Source organism: Ixodes scapularis, unplaced genomic scaffold (genome assembly GCF_016920785.2).
Source record: "Ixodes scapularis isolate PalLabHiFi unplaced genomic scaffold, ASM1692078v2 PGA_scaffold0__279_contigs__length_252992795, whole genome shotgun sequence".
NCBI lineage: Eukaryota > Metazoa > Arthropoda > Arachnida > Ixodida > Ixodidae > Ixodes > Ixodes scapularis.
Window position 1 is genome coordinate 240,754,482 of NW_024609835.1, and position 20,332 is coordinate 240,774,813.

At 45.3% G+C, this 20,332-nt stretch overlaps 1 protein-coding gene across 1 annotated transcript in view; it reads right to left on the bottom strand.

The window, feature by feature from the left end:
- LOC8028971 (probable acyl-CoA dehydrogenase 6) overlaps positions 1-20,332 on the bottom strand; it is a 125,080-nt gene that overhangs the window by 2,607 nt on the left and 102,141 nt on the right. The window contains exons 6-8 of the mRNA XM_040206592.1: positions 12,870-13,040; positions 9,808-9,981; positions 2,256-2,417 (exon numbers count right to left, since the gene is read on the bottom strand). Coding sequence (XP_040062526.1) covers positions 2,256-2,417; positions 9,808-9,981; positions 12,870-13,040 — 507 coding nt within the window. The remainder of the gene's footprint in view (positions 1-2,255; positions 2,418-9,807; positions 9,982-12,869; positions 13,041-20,332) is intronic.

The window sequence follows — 20,332 nt, forward strand, 5'->3', positions numbered from 1 at the left end:
GAATGGAAAATTGTGATCGCTTCGTTGTAGCCGCTAGTTCGTTATAACCGACTTCGTTATAACCTGTCTCGACAGTATAGGAGGCTATGGTCAAGTTCTGCATGGCATGGCGCACCCAGAAAGCTCCATTGAAAACAAGCATGTCTCCCATAGAGATGCATGGGAAACTGGGCATTGACAGGCTACAACTAGGCAGCCTGTCACGGCATCTGGCGGCTGCGACGCGGGTGGTGTCCGCATCTACCTCAATATCACGTGTCACCGCCCACCTCACTTTTTGGGCGAATATTGATATCCAGAAAAACACGGAGTGATCGCCCAACCCTACGAATACCCCAACGCGGACTCCGCGAACATTCATCCCACCCGAATGACGCCGCCGCAAATTTTACGGTTGGAGGACGTCCGTGACAAAGTAAAACGAAGGAGGGAAAGGCAGTTCAACTTAAGTTGGAGTACATGCGTGCGAAAGGAAAACGACGGAGATAACGGAATCAAACTTTGTTTTGCTTACAAAAAAAGTTCGTTCGAACAAAATAAAACAAAAATTCAGAAATATAGCACCCAATTCAGGGATTGCGAGGTCAGCGAAAGCCCCATATCCTGGAATGTCAACGCAGAGTATAAGGTGAAAGATGTAAGGTACAAGTCCGTCTCCACCGAAATAAAGTCACCGCGAACCGGCTTCTCCCGGAACGTCGCGACCGAGGTTGGTAAGGTTGGGCAACAAATCAGACAAAGCCAACGGGTCAAAAATTGAAGGAGCATCCAATGGTGAATATCTAGGGAATGCGCTGGCATGACCCTTGGGAGACGCCACACACGTCCCTTTTTGAAAGCACTGACGCTGACCCCTTTACTTTTCTGTTTTGACTTCCTCTTTTGCTTCTCGTATTTCTTGCTGCCTCATTTTGGCTTCGTTACGGGGTCAGTGTTAGCGTTTCCCAAAGGTCATGCTGACGCATGTTCTAAAGCCGGCGTCACACTGCTTATCCGTTATACAGAAGACGGTCTGCATGCAGATTCGAAGGCAAGTCACCGCGAGATCCGCGCTTCGAATGACGAATGGCAATGAGTTGGAGGAGGAAACTTGGCACGCGGCATTCGAACCACGGTTACGGCGGTGACTCTTGTTTGCAGACTGTCTTTTGTAAGATGTACAAGCAGTGTGACCCCGGCTTAAGAATCCACCAATAGACCTTCCTTTAATTTTTGTAGCACAAACCAAGGCCTGCGCACTCCGCACACCTGCAAGTTCAAGTTCGGCCCATCATTTACGCGCACATTGGCTTCCGCCCCGTTACGTCGCCCCCTCTCGCATCGCCACCCCGCGCGCGCATTGCCTTCCGCCTTATGACGTCACCCCCCTCCCGCCTTTGTCCTTCACTACTCTCCTCATATCTACGCGGCGCACCTCCCTTTCCAATGTTCTATCCACAGACATACGCCGTCAGCTTTTTTCTGTCATGTCGGTACTAATGCTCACGTATTATTAGATTTGCTGGAACGCCGCACATAGAGGTCTGTATAGAGCATCCCATTTCGAACTCCGTGTTCGTGGAGCCATCCACACCACGCAGCAACGCCGCCTCAACCCGCGTTGATAGCATGTCGTGCACGGACGCACGCATGCATGCACGAAACAAGAAGTTGCACAAAAGCCTGCTCCTTGCGATTTACAAGGCGCCCGGCTTGGCCCGACGCCAAAGTATTTGCCAACGCCACCGCCGGCTTTCCCGCTTCCCCAGCATCGCTCTTCGTCGCTTCTTTCGCCCGTTCGCTCGCTCGTCGGGCCCGGCTGGTTCTGTCTATTTTCTTGTTGACTCTGCTAAAAACCTGCTTTCATGGAACAAACGTTCGCGCGGTATGCAGATGGGCGGTGTTCATCGCGCGTACGTAAGCAACGGACTTTCCGATGGTTAAACATTCTTTCATTAGCATTTCTTTCATAAAACAACAAAGCTAATTCGACTTTTGAATTTATTGTATCTCTTGCGCAGCCAAGCTAGATATGTACAAAGAAATGGTCGTTTTCTTAGCTTTCATTAAACGTTATTTGCTTACCCACCAAGACATGGCCCACCCCACTTTTTTATGAATTTCAGGCGGCAGGGACGTGGGCGATGACTCGGGATATTACGCGTATCTATTAATCTTACATTGTGGCCTGAACTAACCCTCCGATGGGAATTCGTGCTCCAATCAACTTTGAACCAACCCAAAGGGCCCAAGAAACGAAGGCAAAACCTACGAACCGGCAGCCCTGTAGCAGAGAGCCCTGAAGGCCTCCACTTCCGTCTGTAGTTCCGCAAGTCGGAACTGGATCACCTGATTCTCGATCAGCGGGGCTCCAAACACCTTGCGCTGCCGGCAGTAGTCCCTCGTCTCCCGTATGATGCGGTCCATCACGGGCGCACCTGCGGTCGGGACGGGAGCGGTCTCATTGGTCGAGCAGAGATCCCATTGCCATGCTTCGTGGGTTCTGAAACTGAGGTTCCGAGATTCCAAATTTCTCAGCCGCCTCTGTCCCTATGTAAAGCATGTTTCCTGTTTAAACGCTATTTTATAAGATTTGAGTCACTCATTACAGCATAATTATGAACGCTCGCTAGTATGTTAATGATTGTTTAGGGGGCCTGCTTCTGGATTGCTTAATTGTATCAGTCCCGAACCAGGAAGGGTTCCTCATTCGCAAATCAAGAGAAATGAGGGTTCCTCAAGATCGGTAAGTTTGACATCTCACGCTCTAAGTTGCATCCAGCCGCTCTACACAGAGAAAGGACGGCGAACCAATCTTTTCGATGAAAGCATGTTTATGAAGGCCACATGTACCGGTGGTTTACCTCCACCTTGCCCTTCAGTACAAAACCAGGGTCAGTGGGGAACGCACAGACCTGTACGTTTCAAGTTATAATTAACTGATTATTTGTAATAAATTACATTTAATTGTAAATTTTTAACGCTTCAATTACTGTTCTCCTGCTTTAACATTCGCTGTAATTCAATTACTAGTTTTCTGTAATCAATTATATGTTCCCGAAAGAGCTCAAATTAATGCGTTGAATTTTTCTACGTAAAACTTTGCTCCGTCTGCTCGTGCGTCACTCGTTTATGTCGCACGAACGTTGGATACCTTTGTTTAGCCCTAGACAACTAAACAGAGATACCGAAGCATTAGAATGTCAACGCGTTCAGCGACGTTTTTACTGTCGAGCTGTCGAGAACGCCTCGTTACCTGTGTACGAGTTGTTGACACAAATGACTGTGCTTTGTACCGAGCTAATCTAGCCACGAGAAAGAACCCCTCCCCCCCCCCCCCCCCGACCCATTCCATCTTAAAAGAGAGACAAAAAGAGAAACAAAATGTAAGCTATTTGAACATATGCAGTTTTCATTTCGTAATAAAAAGTTAAAAAGGTGACGTGAAAATAATCAATTACTTTCTGCTAATTTTGCAATTACTTTTGTGATGCAGTAATTGATTACTGTAATCAGTTGCGTTTTTCAATTAAGTAATTGTAACTGTTCATGTATGTATGTAGGCACGTATGTACGCTCATGTATGTTGGCACGTCCCGTGTATTTGGCGAATATTTGGGGTGAAAAACACGTTATTTACACAAATTACCATAAATTTACACGATGAGTAACGGATAATTCGTTCAGAAATCATGCGAGGTTGTAAAAAACGTGTTTTGGTTCGGTCATACACGCATAACCGTGTAGCCGACCTCGATAACACGCATCGCCCCCGGCGACGACCGCGGCATTGCCGGCTATCGAAGCACCGGAATGCTTGGGGACACACTTAGAACGGACCGTCGAGACAAATGCCGCGGAAAGAAACATGTCTCGGAGACAGATATGCACCAAAAGCAATTGCGCCATCTCGCAGGACGTTGGCGAAACCCGCCCTTACCGTTTCTCGCCGCCATCTTCTGGTCGATGGCAATGCGGCTTTCCTCATGTCGCCCATGTTTGTATTTAGTTTAGGGGTCCTGATAACAGTTTCTTAGACACCACAAATAAAGTCATGGGTCTAATTACTCGTTCCAAACAGTTAAAATGGATATAAAAAGCGTGTCCTCGATGTGAACACGTGACATTGCAGTTGGTTTCGTTTTTGCTTCAACCTTCAACTGCAAGCGATCTGGCCACGGCGCAAGCGCAACGCCGATGTACGCTGGAACATGGAGAATAGAAGGGTAGGAGAGGGCATGACGTCGGCCGCGTAGCCTCCACAAGCCATGCTCCCTTGACGCCTCGCCTCTTTCTCATTTTCCTCCTTACCTTCTCACTTACCATGCCAACGTGACCACATCACGTGACCGTAGCTAGCCTTCGTCTTGCTATGGGGTACTAGAAGACACCACAGTCTAGCCTTCGATCTGATAAAACCTACCGGACGGAGCGCGCGCAAGCCTGCAAAGAGTCTTTCTACAAGCAACCATCCATCTCACACGTGACATGTCACGCGCACCAATCGCCAGACAGATCTGCGGTCACGCTGGGCACAAAAGCGTTTAAACTTTTTATGACTAGGCTTCACCAATATTGCAACGTGCCCCCTCCTAGTACTTCTAACCTCCTTGCGCTGGAAGCAAGCGCCGGTTGGCCAGGTTGGCTTTCGTTGTTTTTGTTTGACCCGAGAAAATCTGGCAAGTACGCATGGCGCCGCTACTGTTTTGGTTTGACGGGACGCGAGAAGCTTCGCATAGAGCTTCGGAGTTTGCGAGCACATAGTGAAGACGTGACCGGAGAAGTGCCCCTGTGATGTTCCTGGAAGACGGAAAGTAGCATTCGTAATCGTCGTGTGTGCTTTGAAAGCGAAGGGAGTCACAGGGTCCACGAGTTCGCAACCACAAGCCAAGGTTCACGACAGCGCGGCGTTGACTTTGGCGATCTCGTTGTGTTTGGTGCAACCCGGCGATGCGAAAAAGAGCTGAAACATTCGTCGTGTGTGGTGCGGTGCTTTGTATTCCGGGTCTGTTTGAACCACGCTTTTAACACGGAGCGCAAATTGTTTGTTGCGTGGTGGAGGTTCAACGGGTACAGTCCCGTCGTCGTCAGCTGATCCGGTCCAGCTGGTCCGGGAGGACGCAGCGAGCGTTTTTAAAAGTAAATCTTCCTTCGTTCCGTTTCAAACTGTGGAAGTATCCCGACACATACCGTGAGTAAGAAGCAGCGGGCGTTTTCAACAAAATTACGTTGCTTTAATTGAATAATGGACTCCGGATTTTTGTCTTAAATCTGCCGTTTTTTATGCTTCGTGTTGGACTGCGTTTGCACAGCGACGCACACCGCTCGAGTAGATGATTCGGTCCTGCAACGAGTTTGTTGCGCCAATCATGCGGCGTGAATAAATTAGGGCAAGGTTTCCTACCTGCCCACAGATGCATGTACTGAGACCATTTTTTATGTTGTGAACGTAGTGCTCTTTCTTTATTTTGGAAGACGCGTTGGTGCATTTATTATGGTACAATCACTTGAGAGTTGAGAAATTGGAGAGCGAGCAAGCTTTCTCAACTTTGTCTCTTTCTCTCTGGCACTGCCCTGTTTCAGTTTCAGTAGGCATATCTACTAGCAGGTACAAACTGCTCTAAAGCAGGTAAAAAACGGGAAGCTTAGGACGGTGCGGACTCCGTGTTTCGCGCTTTTCGCAAGGTGACAGGGTAAATGCTCTGGTGAGATATGCGGAATGTGCAAGCGATTTTGTTATGCCCGTCGTTTGCGTCTCCAGCAAAACGAATAAGATGATCTACTACAAAGGCGCAATCACAAGCCAAGATTTAAGATAGCAGTCGTTTGCTTCGGTGATCCGTGTAGCTCTATTTTACCCTGCTCTCTGCAGCACCGTGTCATGACGAAGAGCTGGAACGGTCACGGTTTGTGCTGGCCTCCCGGTTGTCAGAAACCCGCGTCGCCCGCATCGGCACCGAGTGCGCTTGGGTTGTTGATGCTCAAGCCTTTCATCCACGGCTTGTCGCCAGCTCATCCTGCTGCTCAACGGTGAGGAAGCGGCGAAAGTAACCTCGGAAGTGAATGTAAATCCTCGTTCATTCAGTTATCCGGTGTCAAAGTGTGGAAGATGTCCAACGTGTACTGAGGCGGGAACTACGAGCGTTTTGCCTTGCTTTTATAACCGAAACCAGACCAACGAGATAACTGCCTAGCGTACTCTAAAATGACGGAAGCAATAAGTTTCAACAGGTCGAGCACGTCACCGGGGATGTAGGCGAGACGGTGCACACTGTTTAAACGCTTGCAGTATCCACGAGTGGTACCAGGAAAGCGACGTCAACAGAGAAGGAGCTCGCGATTCAGCATAATGCACTGCTACGGGCCCGTGCATCTTCAAAGTTCGGGGTGGTGGCAGTATAAAAAAAAGACGCATCAGCGCCCCACACCAGTGTTCACGAATAACACCGGTCACAAACTCCCAAGCCCCACCGCTCTTCTCGACACCGACACGACATACAACAACAAACTGCATCAAAACGCCCCAAAAGTGAAGGCGTCTGCTCCCGTACTGCAACTGCTGCAACTAGCGGAAGTGAAGTGTTGGGCGGATGTCCGGATGTCCTTCACAAAAATATATAAAAAATGCTTTGCGCAAGGATCATTTTCATTTATATTTGTATACGTAATGACAAAATCCCAATAATTTGTTTTCCTATCTGATTCAAGCTAGTCAGACTGCCCATAACACTGGTCAAGCAAGAAAATAACAAAAATTTGAACTTTTTCATGACCGGTTTAAGATTTATTGTTAACATATCGTTATTTATTGCAACGGACTAACATTATAGATTTTGCCTCCATACTTTTTAAATGCAAACAGTTCTAACACACGGCTGTCCATTGCGCCGTGTTTTGTGTATTCTTCTATAAATCCGTAATGGTCAGCGACCAAAGAGCTCACCCGCACATGTCAAGCTTATATGCGCCGCGGGGAGAAGTGGATATCGAGTAGGAAGTGTCGGGCATAGTGTCGGTTGTTGTGTTTGTGTACATGTCGGTGCTGTGTTGCCTGCGTTGTATGTAGGGTTGCTGTGTAGTCGTGGTTGTTCGCAGTCTTAACAGACTCGTCTTTTTTTTTACAACAGGCTGCTAGAAATCTCGATAGGTGGCGCCCGATTCTAAATAGTTTGCTCAAGTTATTTATCCATGTAAATTCGGCACTCGTTTTTTTGTTTTGTTTTTTTGTCTAGCGGCTTGTTGAAGCTACCGACGCCGCCGACCGCCGACAACGCACGTACGTACCTTTGCAAGTAGCTACGTCCGCCGCTTGGAGACTTTACTGTGTATAAAAGACATCGAACGAGAACTAACGCGCCCTGTGTGCTTTCAATTCGGCTGAAAGGCGCGCGGCTCGCTGGGCTCGTCTCTCGCCTGTTCTCGGCCGCTGGCCGCCATGTTTCATAAGGAACACGCTCGAAACGGTTTTACGGAAGGCAGACACGGTGTAGCGTGTTAAGTTTACACAGCACCTCATGTGTAGACGAAAAACACAGATGGCCTCGTGTAAAACGAACACGTTTCGACGTGTCCGCTATGGGACAACGGTTTACACGTCTGGGCGTGTTATTTTTGCTAACAGTGTATGTATGCTCATGTATGTATGAAGGCACGTTTTTATGCCCATGTATGTAAGTAAATTCATGTAGAGTCTTGTTTGCTATAAAATGCCAGACATTTTATGCAACTATCCGTTCGAAACATTGTTGTACATGCTTTAGTCTACAGTATGCTCCGTTACGGCATTATCGCGTATGGTCACTGTGATCTTCGTTAACAATTTCGAATTAATTCGATTCTGCATTCTTTGTTAAATAACAATTCACATAATTTATATATTAGAGAGGATTTAAAGCATTGCACTGACTTATTTTAATTCGCTGTCGATGAAAACTGTTGTTCCTAGGCATTTTTGGTATAGTCAATTTAAAGGTGTACTTCTCGTATTCTCAGACCTAAAGAGCGTTACGAGATATTTCGGTGTTCGACAATATTTGGGAAAAGAGCTTGTAGTTATTATGTACCTGCATGTCTGAACAAACTAAATTTTAGTATTCTTGATTTAAGAACAAAATGCAAGCTCAAGAAAGCCCTGAGAAATGTTAGCTTGTAAAGCGCCCACTGTAATAAAATTTATTATTATTTTTATTATTATAAATCGGTTACTTTTTTCAGTAACGCGTTCAGGACTGGGAACAGATGACAAATGCAGATCGACGCTCGGCCTGGATGGTGCCTTCAACAGCCATTGTTGAGTGCCATTGTGAGTCTCGTGCACCACGCTTTTTAGAAAGGTAACGCCCGCAGACATTCCTGCCTAGCTGGGACAGGTTGAACGCACCACTCCTTTGTCACACCTTTCGTCTTCCCAGCTGCATTTTTGTTGGTTTGGCGATAAACCGCCATATTGAGATTTGCTTTGTACAAGCGATCTCTCCCTCCTTTGTCTTGCAATACCTATCCGCATAAAACAAGCGGTTGATAAGTACTATAGAGCCCCCTTGATATCTACATTTTTTTAGTATGACCGCAGTAGAACAAATTACAATGCATTAAAATAAATACCAACCCATAATGCTTTTGAGGGCCTAAAAGTCATACAGGAAGCGTCTCTCACACCAAAATTTATTTCGCAAGAATTTTCCAGGCTGTGGGGAATTATCATATTCATTCAAATATAAGTGAACATTTTTTTCTAATGATAACTGTTCTTGTAAATTGGGAGCTGAGCTATCATCCTAACCAAACAATGTGAGCCTATAAGAGTGAGCGAGATCTTCGGGCCCTATGCTTCCTCATGTCAGCAACTGCACCTAGCATGCCGGCTCAAAGTGATGAAGTGTGTGGCGCTTGCCATGCCAGACAGGTGAAACCCGACTCACGTGCCAGAGCACGTCAAGCTGCACCGTTTCCAGAGTGTCGCCGCGGGAGGTGGCAGTATTTGTACGCATCAATAACCGGAAAAGCACGCACGAGAAACGGGAAATGGAACAGAGAGTGGCGTTCATGAACCAAACATCCGGGAAAACGTACCGACACATAACGCATAAACAAGGTCCTACTGCAACTGAAAGAAAGAAACCTGCCTGCCACTTTGGTATATCCCGAAAGCACTCTAAATGCACACTATCATAGATTTTCTGTCAGGTCCTAGTGTTTTGTAACGTCACAATTTCACACGATGTCACAGTGTTGCCTGGCCTCGCAGTGCCATGCGACATTATTGCCGCGGATGGAAAGGCTCGACCAGCGTAAACTGACAATAAAGGTTTAATTGGTAAATCTCTGCCACAAACAAAAAAGAAAATGAGCACCGAAAAAGCAGAAGCGAGCGTCACGGCATCGGCGTGACGGCTGGCTTAAGCAAGACTGCGAGATAAGGAGACTAGGTAGGAGGCTCTCGGCTCCTCATCTACCACACTCGATATCTCGAATATTCGATCTAGAATGTTCGGGACTGAGCCAGGGCGGGACTGACTCGGCAAGGTCATGTTGGCCTCTTTCTCCTTTTCATTCGGGGTAAAAGCAAACTCGAATCTTCAAGAAGTACGGAAAAGCGTTCTTTCTCGGTCATGCACGCGGCATAATGGTGTCACGTGAACACCGTGACGTCATCGTACTGTTGAAGTGATGGCGTCGCAGTGACCCTTTTAAGATGTCGACGATGTTACTTGAACACCACGACATCACCGTTCAGGGCACATGCTACGGACACGAAAGCGCCAAGAGCCATCCATATAAATGCCACGCGCCTAAAGAGACCGAACCGAGAGTATAGAATCGACTCACAGCTGATGGCGGCTGCGAGCCGCTCCTCCTGGAACTGCAGCATCTGGTAGATGAAGCCCATGCCCTCCTCGCCTATGATGTTCTTGGCCGGCACTCGGACGTCCTCGAAAAACAACTGCGCCGTGTCCGACGAATGCTGCCCCATCTTCTTGATGCTCCGGGCCACTGTGACCCCTGCGAACACCAGAAACGGCCACTTTCTTGGAATAATTTAAAAAAAACTTAGTGATTTCGTTTCATTTCATTTCCCTCAAGACATGCAGCATTACAAATAGGGGGGCCGGGGAATGCTGGATAGCAAGTAAGTACAAATAACACTACCCAGAAAGAGAAGGTTTATTCTTGAGCACCAAAAAAGAAAAAAAGACGAACACACAAGCTTTCTCACTTTCATTCGTGAAACAAAAAGAATCATCAATATGTTTTCATGAAACCGAGAGCTTCATGAAGAGTTTGAAACGGTGTGCTGGCTATATGCTTCGTAGAAGAGCAAAAAGCAATAAAAAAATCTAGAGGATAATAAACTAAACATAAGATCACAAGTCGATCTATGAAATTACATTCAAACAGACGCTCTCACACAAGCCAGCTTGTGCTGGTCATGATCAGTCTTGGGTAGTAATCACTAGTAAGGCGTTACTAGTAACGCGGTACTGTAACTTCGTCACTTTTTTCGTAACTTCTAACTGTAACGAGTTACTTTTTAAAAATGTAACCTGTAACTGTAGTTCTATTACTTTTTCTGAGGTAACGATGAATGTAACTACGTTACTTTTGTCGTTACTTTCCAGTTTTTTTTTATGAATAATATATCATTGAACGAGTACAATCTAGCTATTTTTTGCACTTTCCAAATTGCCTGTTTTGACATTGGGAGTGTCAATTTGGCCTTGCACGAACTTGTGGACACGGTCTTCCTCGCGAGTCACGACCCGAATATAGCCACGCATGGATGTGATAAAAAAAAAACAAAAAAAAACTACTGTAGTTATGTTTTGCACGCGTTTGTACTTTGTGACAGAACATTTACATTTGAGTATATCTTGAAGCACTATCAATGTTGCCGCTGTTCTTTTTTTTCTGTGCAAACGCTTTTTAATCGGGTGAATCAACCGTGAAACAACAATACACACGAAGGGCACTGCGAATGTTTCGTATTTTGATTAGCTCCACTACTTCGCACTGCGCATGTTTCGTATATCGATTTGCGCTACCACTCCGGCATGGTGTCAACAGTTCAGGCAAAATTTGCTGCTGTTTGCGCGGGGTTTGCTTGTTGCTCTGGTTGCGCGGGGCCTGTTCAGCAAGGGCAGGGACGTGCTCGCCATCAAACGAGGGTAACTTTCAGCCACTATTTTCAAAAAAAGCAACTGCCTGCTAAGTTCCAATCTAAACTAAAAAGCATGCTTTTCAATTTTATGCAATAAAACTTGGTGAGGGTCATTTTCTAGTTTTTGATAAATGTTTAGCGTTATAGAAAAGTAACTCAAAAGTAACGTCGTTACTTTTAAAACTAACGAACTGCATCGAGTTACTTTTTTGTTGCGGTAACTGCAACTTCGCTACTTTTTTTTACTGCAAGTAACTGTAACTGTAACGAATTACTTTCTAAAAGTAACTTACCCAAGACTGGTCATGATGTGGTCTGTTGGTCTCGAACCTTGTGAAGAACCATGAAAAGTGTACATGCTATTGTACTTGTCCCTCACTCTTTTCTCTCTGCCATAGCAGCTAGATGACTGCCAAAAGCGATTAGCCACAATCATAAAAAACCCGAGCATGCGCCCATGTCGCAATACGCGTCCACCACCTACTCCTAAACATTTGTAATACAAACAAAACACATCAAGCGCCCACCCCAGTAAACTTCCAAGCCCACCGAACTCACGAAAACGCTTCTCTGCGCCGGCTGCTTCTCCAAGGACACTGGTGCAAAGCAGTGAAGCTTCACTGCTTTAAAAATTGGGGGTTTTCCCAGACCCCCATTCCTCTCCTACCTTATCAAACAAGGGCTAACCAAAGGCTCACCCTACCATATGTCCCTTCTGCTTTTCTGGTCTCAAACCTAACAAACGCCCATCCCCATTTCTTTTCTTTTTTTTGTCTTAATAAGGAAGTTTTAGGTGGGCGCTCACTCGGGGTGTCACAGTACGTTTTCCCGCCAGTCGCTCTCTGCCGAGGATAACCCCAACAAGGTGACGTGGGCGGAGGGAGCGACGCCATTAGGGTGACCACCTTCCTGCTAGCGAAATGCGGGACACGCAAAAGGGGGGGGGGGGGGGGGGGGGGTCGAGGAAATTTATTAACATACGCACCACAAACCCAGGCTCTGTTAACACAGTTAATATCCTGTGCTGTTTATACACCTGCTAATTCTATTGTGCCCTTTAAGCTCAATTAAATTTCACTCCCAGTGATATATCTTTTATGCCAAATCTGTTATTAATGTGTCGAAGTTGAAAATATAAAAATCGACTGTAGCAGAACTCAATGCATCAAATGAAAATAAGAAACAGTAAATCTTTTTTGGGTTATTGTTTCCTGTCAACGCTTACTTTTATCAACATAGTCATACACAAATCTTTAACATTATATTATTTTTCGACCGTTGCGAATTGTAGGCTTTTCGCCATGTATGGCTGCCTTCACTAAAACAAAAATCCACAGCAACCCTTTGGTGTTGACACAGTGATTTCAAAATAATTACAATATTTTATATTGAACCTTTTGGTGAGCAATTCTTAGATTATTTTGCCAAGGGGAGAGGCACAACGGAGCATGCGCGTCGGTTCTCCTGCAAGAACGACGGTTGCTTCCCACAATGCTTGTATAGAAAATGGTGTACCATTGTGATTCACACGATTACCAGCGATCTCCGGGCTTCCCCGTGCCCCATTGTTCGGCAGCGCCATGAGTTGCAGAGGGAATTTTACTACAGTATGAAATGCGGGACATTTTGAAGATTTGAGAATTTTTTGCGGGACGCGGGACACGAGCCCTCAATGCGGGACAGTCCCGCAAGGCGCGGGACGGGTGGTCACCCTAGACGCCATCGAGCTCACCGGGAGTCTTCAGGGGCAGGCAGATGAGCGACTTGGTCCTGTGGCGGGGTCCGTCCCGACGCGTGTTGGCCAGCAGGCACATCCAGTCCGCCTGGCAGCCGTTGGTGATCCACATCTTACCTCCGTTGATCACCAGGTCTCCTCCCCTTCGCTCCGCCGTCGTCTTGATATCTGCGACGCAAAGACACCATGGGTCACCGTTTTGCGTCGTAAGACGTCAAGCAGCCGTTCGAGGGCCGTCAGCCCTCGAGAACCTGGAAACAAAAAGTAAGGGCGCAAACGAGCTGGTGTACATTGCACATGGTTGAAAAAATCCCGAGACTGCGGGTAAACGACACAACACTAGAAAGTCTCTAACACAGACACAGCTGAAATTTTTATTTTCCAAACCTGGTTATATAGGCACTTCGATACAAAAGAAAAAAGGGGGAGAGGGTGAGAACCCCAAAGAATGCCACTTTCCACCAACGTAATCTCTGACTAAACAACAAGGACAACAGACTCTGCGTCATGCACTTCTCTTATCTTTGACCCCTCGCTTCCCGACCGCCAAACACACTGGTAACCCCAAACCCAGTAACACATATACAAAAAGAAAAGAACGACCCACGACCCAGGTGCACCATCTATTCGCTTGACATAAAAGATCTGTACTATTTTTTAGAGCCTAAGACTTTATTGGCTAGGGTAAGTAGCTTTTTGGAAGAACATTTGGTCAGTTTCCAGTCGCAGTCGGGGATATCTGTGCAGGATGTTCTTAGGATTTTAGAGGTGTACCTAGGTACTACGGTGGTGCAACATAACGGTCAAAGATACATCCAGCAACAGGGTGTGTTTTGGATCGGCGGTAGCCCCAGCTCTTTCTGATATTTATCTAAGAGACCTAGATATGCACCTTCTAGAGTCCTTTAGACATAGGTCCCCTAAGGAAATTCTGGTGAGGAGGTACGTAGACGATATTTTGGTTTGTTCTATAGATGGCTCCTTAGCAGATTCTTTGGAGAAAGTAGTGTTCGAAGTAGCGCCCGAATTAAAGTTCTCGCTAGAGAGACCGAATGACGACCGTTTACAATATCTCGATCTTCAACTTAGGACTAGTTCAGGCCTTTGTTGGGGGTACGGAAAGTTCGCAGCAAAACCTCTTCTTCCTTTCAATAGCTGCCATTCTAAACATGTCAAACTGGAGATAATTCGAAATTGCAGTAATGTTTGGAGGTGGGCTAGTCGGTGATGCATTGTAAACATAGAAATAAAACAGCGCAAACGAACACAAGGACAAGTAGAAGAAGGGACACAGACACAGCGCTGACTCAGGACTTACTTTCTTTCTCATCTTTTTAAAACATATCAACATAAGAAAACACGAAATGAAAAAATAAAAGAAGAAGAATCCAGCATGTAGGACATTCTCTCTGTCATATGTCATATGAGGAATTTTTTACAGAAACTATACATTATATACCATTTATAACTATACATCATTCCTCAGATGGCATATGACATCTGAGGAATGATGTATAGTTATAAATGGTATATAATGTATAGTTTCTGTAAAAAATTCCTCAGATGACATATGACAGAGAGAATGTCCTACATGCTGGATTCTTCTTCTTTTATTTTTCATTTCGTGTTTTTTTATGTTGATATGTTTTAAAAAGATGAGAAAGAAAGTAAGTCGTGAGTCAGCGCTGTGTCCCTTCTTCTACTTGTCATTGTGTTCATTTGCGCTGTTTTATTTCTATGTTTACAATAATTCGGAATCTCGTCAATTCAACAACACAAAAGCCCTGCTCACATTTCATTGGCTCTTCTCTTCGTCGTCTAACAGAACGTTCCGAGGTGGCTGGATATCCTCAGGAACATATTTTAAGGCAGTTGGTGTATATGATATTTCCAAAGGAGTCAATTCAGAAAAATCCTAGACCTTCGAAGCGAGTAGTCCTTCCATATTTTCATAAAATTTCTCACAACATCAAAGCGTTAGCCAGCAGGGTTAATGTAGGCACTGCCTTTTCTACAGATTATAGATTGAGCCATTTGACCCCTTTTGCCTCGACTGTTTCAGCTTGCGCAATACAACACAGAGAAAGGGATGTGGAATGTTCGTCGGGTGTCATTTACAAGATATATATATATACCCTTTGATTGTGGCCTTTGTTATATTGGGCAAACTTAACGGTGTATAAATGAGCGGCTGACTGAGCACAAGCGTATAAAGAAAAAAGACCCGTACTCCGAAGCGTCAAAACATCTGATCGAATGTAGGAACTGTGTACCGTTGTGGCTTCTAACTTCAGTAGAGTTGCGGGAAAAAGATGACCATACGCGGTTGATAAAAGAGTCATTAACAATATTAAGTCACGGGAACGCAGTTAATAAGCCGTCGTTTGGGTTGGACAATGAACTGCGGCGTTTTCTTAGGCTGTGAAATGTTCTGACCTTCAAGGTTTATGTCTGTAGGTTTTCGGGTAGAGAGGACAATGGGTCGTTCTTTTCTTTTTGTATATGTGTTACTGGGCTTGGGGTTACCAGTGTGTTTGGCGGTCAGGAAGCGAAGGGTCAAAGATAAGAGAAGTGCATGACGCACAGGCTGTTGTCCTTGTTGTTTAGTCAGAGGTTACGTTGGTGGAAAGTGGCATTCCTTGGGGTTCTCACCCTCTCCCCTTTTTTCTTTTGTATCGAAGTGCCTATATAACCAGATTCTGGAAAATAAAAATTTCAGCTGTGTTAGAGACTTTTTAGTGTTGTGTCGTTTACCAGCAGTCTCGGGGGTTTTTTCAACCATGAACCTGGGAAGTTCGGTAAACCCATTTCCGCTTCCCCCACGTTACGCTGGTCTTCACGTCCTTTTAGTTCGTAACAACCCCCCACGTCCCAATAGTCTAAAGAGAATTAGATGTGAGCGAGGGAAATCAAAACATATTCTATAATTTCGTGCCGAGTACAGGCGCACGAGGGACTGATTCACCGAGCACAGTCAGACTTCTGGTTCTACTCGGACAGGACATTGTCACCAAGTGCAGAGCACGGCTGATGCAGCCAGGAAGTGAAAGGGAAAGAAAACTACAGCGAGCGTTGCTTCCTCTCCGTCGGAAATAAGTGAACACCGACTCGCATCTCCTTCCAGACTTGTCGACGACAACTGGCGAAATGTGCTCTCAGCAGCCGCCCTGAGTGCGCGAATTGCTTGTGCACTTCCCGAATAGAAGGCTGTATTACCTAGTATTAATTTGACAGAACTTATGATTTCGTCGTTTAGTGCTGTCCCAGCTCCAAGCAAGAGCACAAAGACGACAAAGTAGACATGTTTACCTCTGTAACCGTACCGAAACTTTACGGCGATGGCAGCCAAAACACGAAACGCATGTTGAAAGAAAGGTTTGACTAGGGTTGCCGACGGCATCCTGGCGTGTAGCCAGTGTTGTAGGCGTTACCGAAACAAAGTAACGAAATATGTTACTCGTTACAATTGCAAGTAAAAGAAACGCGTTGCGGACCTACGTTACATCAAGATAAAAGGAACGCGTTACCGTTACCGATGAAGAGTAACGCACGTTACTTTTTGCTTACTTTTTTATTTATGAATTAACACGTTTTACTGTTTTGACGATAAAGGTACGCATAAGCGTCAAATATCAAGAAGCAGTATGTTTATACAGAAGCTGAACATAAATAGTTTAACATTTTTATGGTTTTACATAAATACAAGAAAAAACGCAAAAAGAAACACCAAAATTCATAACTACACGTGGCTTGGTGCTTAAAAACAGAAAACAAATATTGATTTGCAATTTCTTTTTTAACTCTTTAGAAGAAGTAGCAAGTAACGTAACCACGTTACACATTACTTGAAATAAGTAAAGTATGTTACCTATTACTTTTCTGAAAAAGTAACAAGAATGTTACTACCTCACCGACAAAAGTAACGCGTTACCGGTAACTCTGTTACTTGTAACGCGTTACCGCCAACACTAAGTGTGACGTGAAAAAACACCACGATGAAGACGACAGATGCGAGCCACTTAGTGCTCGGAACTCTCCATAGCGCGACTGCATGCGACTGCATTATTCCGAAGGCTGCTACGTCTTGCATAATGTAGGACAGCGCAACTCTGGGTGAAACACTCCCGTGTAGCGAATGTCCAAAGGGTATTCTTCGTCAGATCTTTCAAATCGTTTAGGCAAACTGAATACAGGTATCATTTGTGAAACTAGGAAACATATATGCACGCTATGTATCTAGAAATCTGTCATTGTTTGAAATACTTGTATGCAAACTGAATGTATGTCACTTTAATTGCATGCTGTAGTTTGTTTTCTGATATTTCATGCCTGTAATTGTATGCAGGTTATTTATCTAGGGATATGTCAGTGTTAAAAACCCTTATATTCAAACTGAATGTATGTTACTATTCTATGTTAATTTGTTTTCTTACATTTTCTGCCTGTTATTGTAAGGCCGTGTTTCCTATTTTTCTGATCTGCTGCTGTTGTTCTTGGGGAGGCAGAGGCTTTGTCAAGCAACTACTGTGTTGTTAGTCTTTCTTTTCCTCTCCCCTACTTTTTGAAGAAAAATAAAGAATTTAAATCTGAATGCTTGACCTTAGATCCAAGGTAAGGTGATAATCCCTGGAGAAGAGGAACAAGAGGGACAAACACAAATTTCCAAACACAGCTAGGTGACTGGTGCGCCACCGAAACAATCCGCCTGGTCCAGGTATTAAACCAGGCAGCTCTCCATTTCTACTGGAGCGCTTTGCCAGCTGAGCTAATCAGGAGGTAGACGTCAGTGGAGCAAACGGGTTTTATCAGCCGTCACCAGTCTAACACCAACGAGGGTGAACGGCCTGCATTTTAAGGTTATGATGATAATGCAATTAATTCAAAAGGGCAAGCGAGCAGACACGAATAGCTTCTCCAGGGATTATTAGCAGTGTTGTACACGTTCCTGAAAAAAAGGAGCGAGATATCGTTCCTCGTTCCTTCTGATTTTTGGAACGCGTTCCCGTTATAAGTTCCATCTGGGAGAAAGGAACTCGTTCCCGTTACAGTTTTAAGAATGAAACGTATCGTTACATTTACGTTACATTTGTATTTTACAGATTACCATATTTAGTTAGATCAAGGAAAGCTTTTTTTTTTAATCTATTCCATCAAATTGGAACATGCGAATTGGAATGCCGTGATGGAAGGGTGCCAGGAGGTAAAAACAAGCGGAAGCAGTGTTTTATTTGTCTATATATTCACTTTTAAAGGGCAACTCCGCTTGATTTCGGAAATTTTGAGATAGTGGGTGATATAAACGTGAAAAGTACTTCAAAACAACCCTAGACCGTTTGTTTCATCAAAAGCAAAATATTTTTCGTGCGATCTTGTTATTTACCACAATCGCAAACCGAAACTGAAACTTCGGCACAGCCGGGCAACATTGTACTCTCAACGTCAGTTGCGTACGCACCCACGTGGAATACAAGGGGTCACGTGATCTACTAGCGGTAACCTTGGCTAGGCCCGCCCTCCCTCCTCCCTCCTTGCCCTTCCCCTCGCATCCGCGTCTTTCTTGGGTTACCCAAGAAAGACGCGGATGCGAGGGGAAGGGCAAGGAGGGAGGAGGGAGGGCGTGCCTAGCCGCGGCGGCGAACAGGCAACGCAAGCACCAACGAAGCAGGCTATGTAGGCGGCAACCCAGGCGGCTAGTCGGTTGGCACCGGTTGGCGGGTGTGTCAGCGAAGCTCATCCCGTACAACTCTCTCTTCCTCTTTTTGTTTCTCTTGTTCTCGGTCTTTTTTTTTTTTTTTTGTCTGTCTCGCTCACTGATCTCTATTGTAGTAGGCTCGCCTCTTTGCTTGCTCAAACTTGGAGCGCGTCCGTAGCGCCGCCCGGTAAGCTCTCCCTGGAAAAGAAAATACCAAGAAAAAAACTGCGTATGCAACAGACGTCAGCCACAACGGAAATACAACGTTGGCTGCGCCGCACGTCGCCCGCTAAATTAGCGGATTTTGGTGACTTCGCGCGTCTCAGTTTTTGTCGGCCGGTTTAGTGATCTTTTAGGCGGTATTACGTTATAATATTTGACATTCGGTCTCTATAGATGACACTAAAGAGAGTCGCAGTGTTTGGTAACAACCGAGAATGAAGCGGAGTTTCCCTTTAAAACTCTCAGCGTTTAACCATATTCATGTTTGTGGAGGGCAACTTGGACGAACCATATGTACTGTCATTCTATATTGCACGAGCGTTTTACATCAACCTCACGCTTTTCAATCCAACAAGGTTCCTTGTTCGGGCATCACAACAGTTGCTTTTCGATGTTGCTGTCCTCAAGAAGAGCAAGTGAAGAAGAGGGTAGGGCTTTTGGAAGTTCAGTCTTGAAAACTACAAATACTTCTTTGCGAAGGTTGGATTTGTTGTTCAGTTTGAAGGTGGGGGACAAGGTAAGAGAACATCAAAGTTCAGTTTTGTGCATAGTCTCAGTGACGAATATTCGGGATACAAGGGTACGTCCGTGTCTGGTACCCTTTTTTTTTAAACTGTAGGCTTTTTTTAGAAGGTTTCGTAATCGCTGTAGTCGTCCTTAGATTTCTGGGTGTACAAGGATTCGTGGATGCAAAAAAAAAAATATCCGAGTTTGAAACTTTCCCTCTTTTTGTGTCTTTTCCTTCGACTAAGCGTTTTGCTTTTTGTACCCCAGTCTCGGTCACTGAAAAAAGAATCAATGTCCGCTAGCTCTCCTGCGCCCGACGGTTACCCAGCGAGGACCACACAAGATAAACCCTAAGATAAGTAACCAAAAAGTTAACGATATCCTGCTGTTCGTAAAGATATTGTCTTTATACTTTTAGACTCTCCCTCTTTAAAATGAAATAAAGTTGCCCCACTGGACGAGAAAAAAGGAACGCCGTTCCTTTTTCCGTTCCAGTAAAAATGTAACGCGTTCCCGTTCCACCGATGCAAAAGAGAACGGTGGCGTTCCTTCGTTCCTCCTAAAAGGAACGCGTTCCAGGAACGCCGTTCGTTGGAACGCCGTTCCGTACAACACTGATTATTAGTGTCAGCTCACTTTCACCTTTGCATTAATTGCATTATCATCATAAACTTAAAACGCAGGCAGTTCGCCCTTGTTGGTGCTAGACTCGGGGAAGCTGATAAAATCCGTTTGTTCTACTGACGTCTAACTCCTGGTTAGCTCAGTTGGCAAAGCGCTCCACTGGAAATTAAGAGGTCCCTGGTTCGACACCAGTACCAAGCGGGTTTCTTCGTTCGCGCACCAGTCACGTAGATGCGTTTGAATCGTTATGTTTGTCTTTTGTTCCCCTTGTTCCGCTTCTCCAGGGATTAGTATCGTCATTCGTGTCAGCTTGCTTGCACCTCATAGTCTTGGGACGAGTGGAGATTGTATGAACATCGTGCAACTGAACACGGCGGAACGTTTGCACGCTCGGCGCGGCCTCTTGACCTTTGAT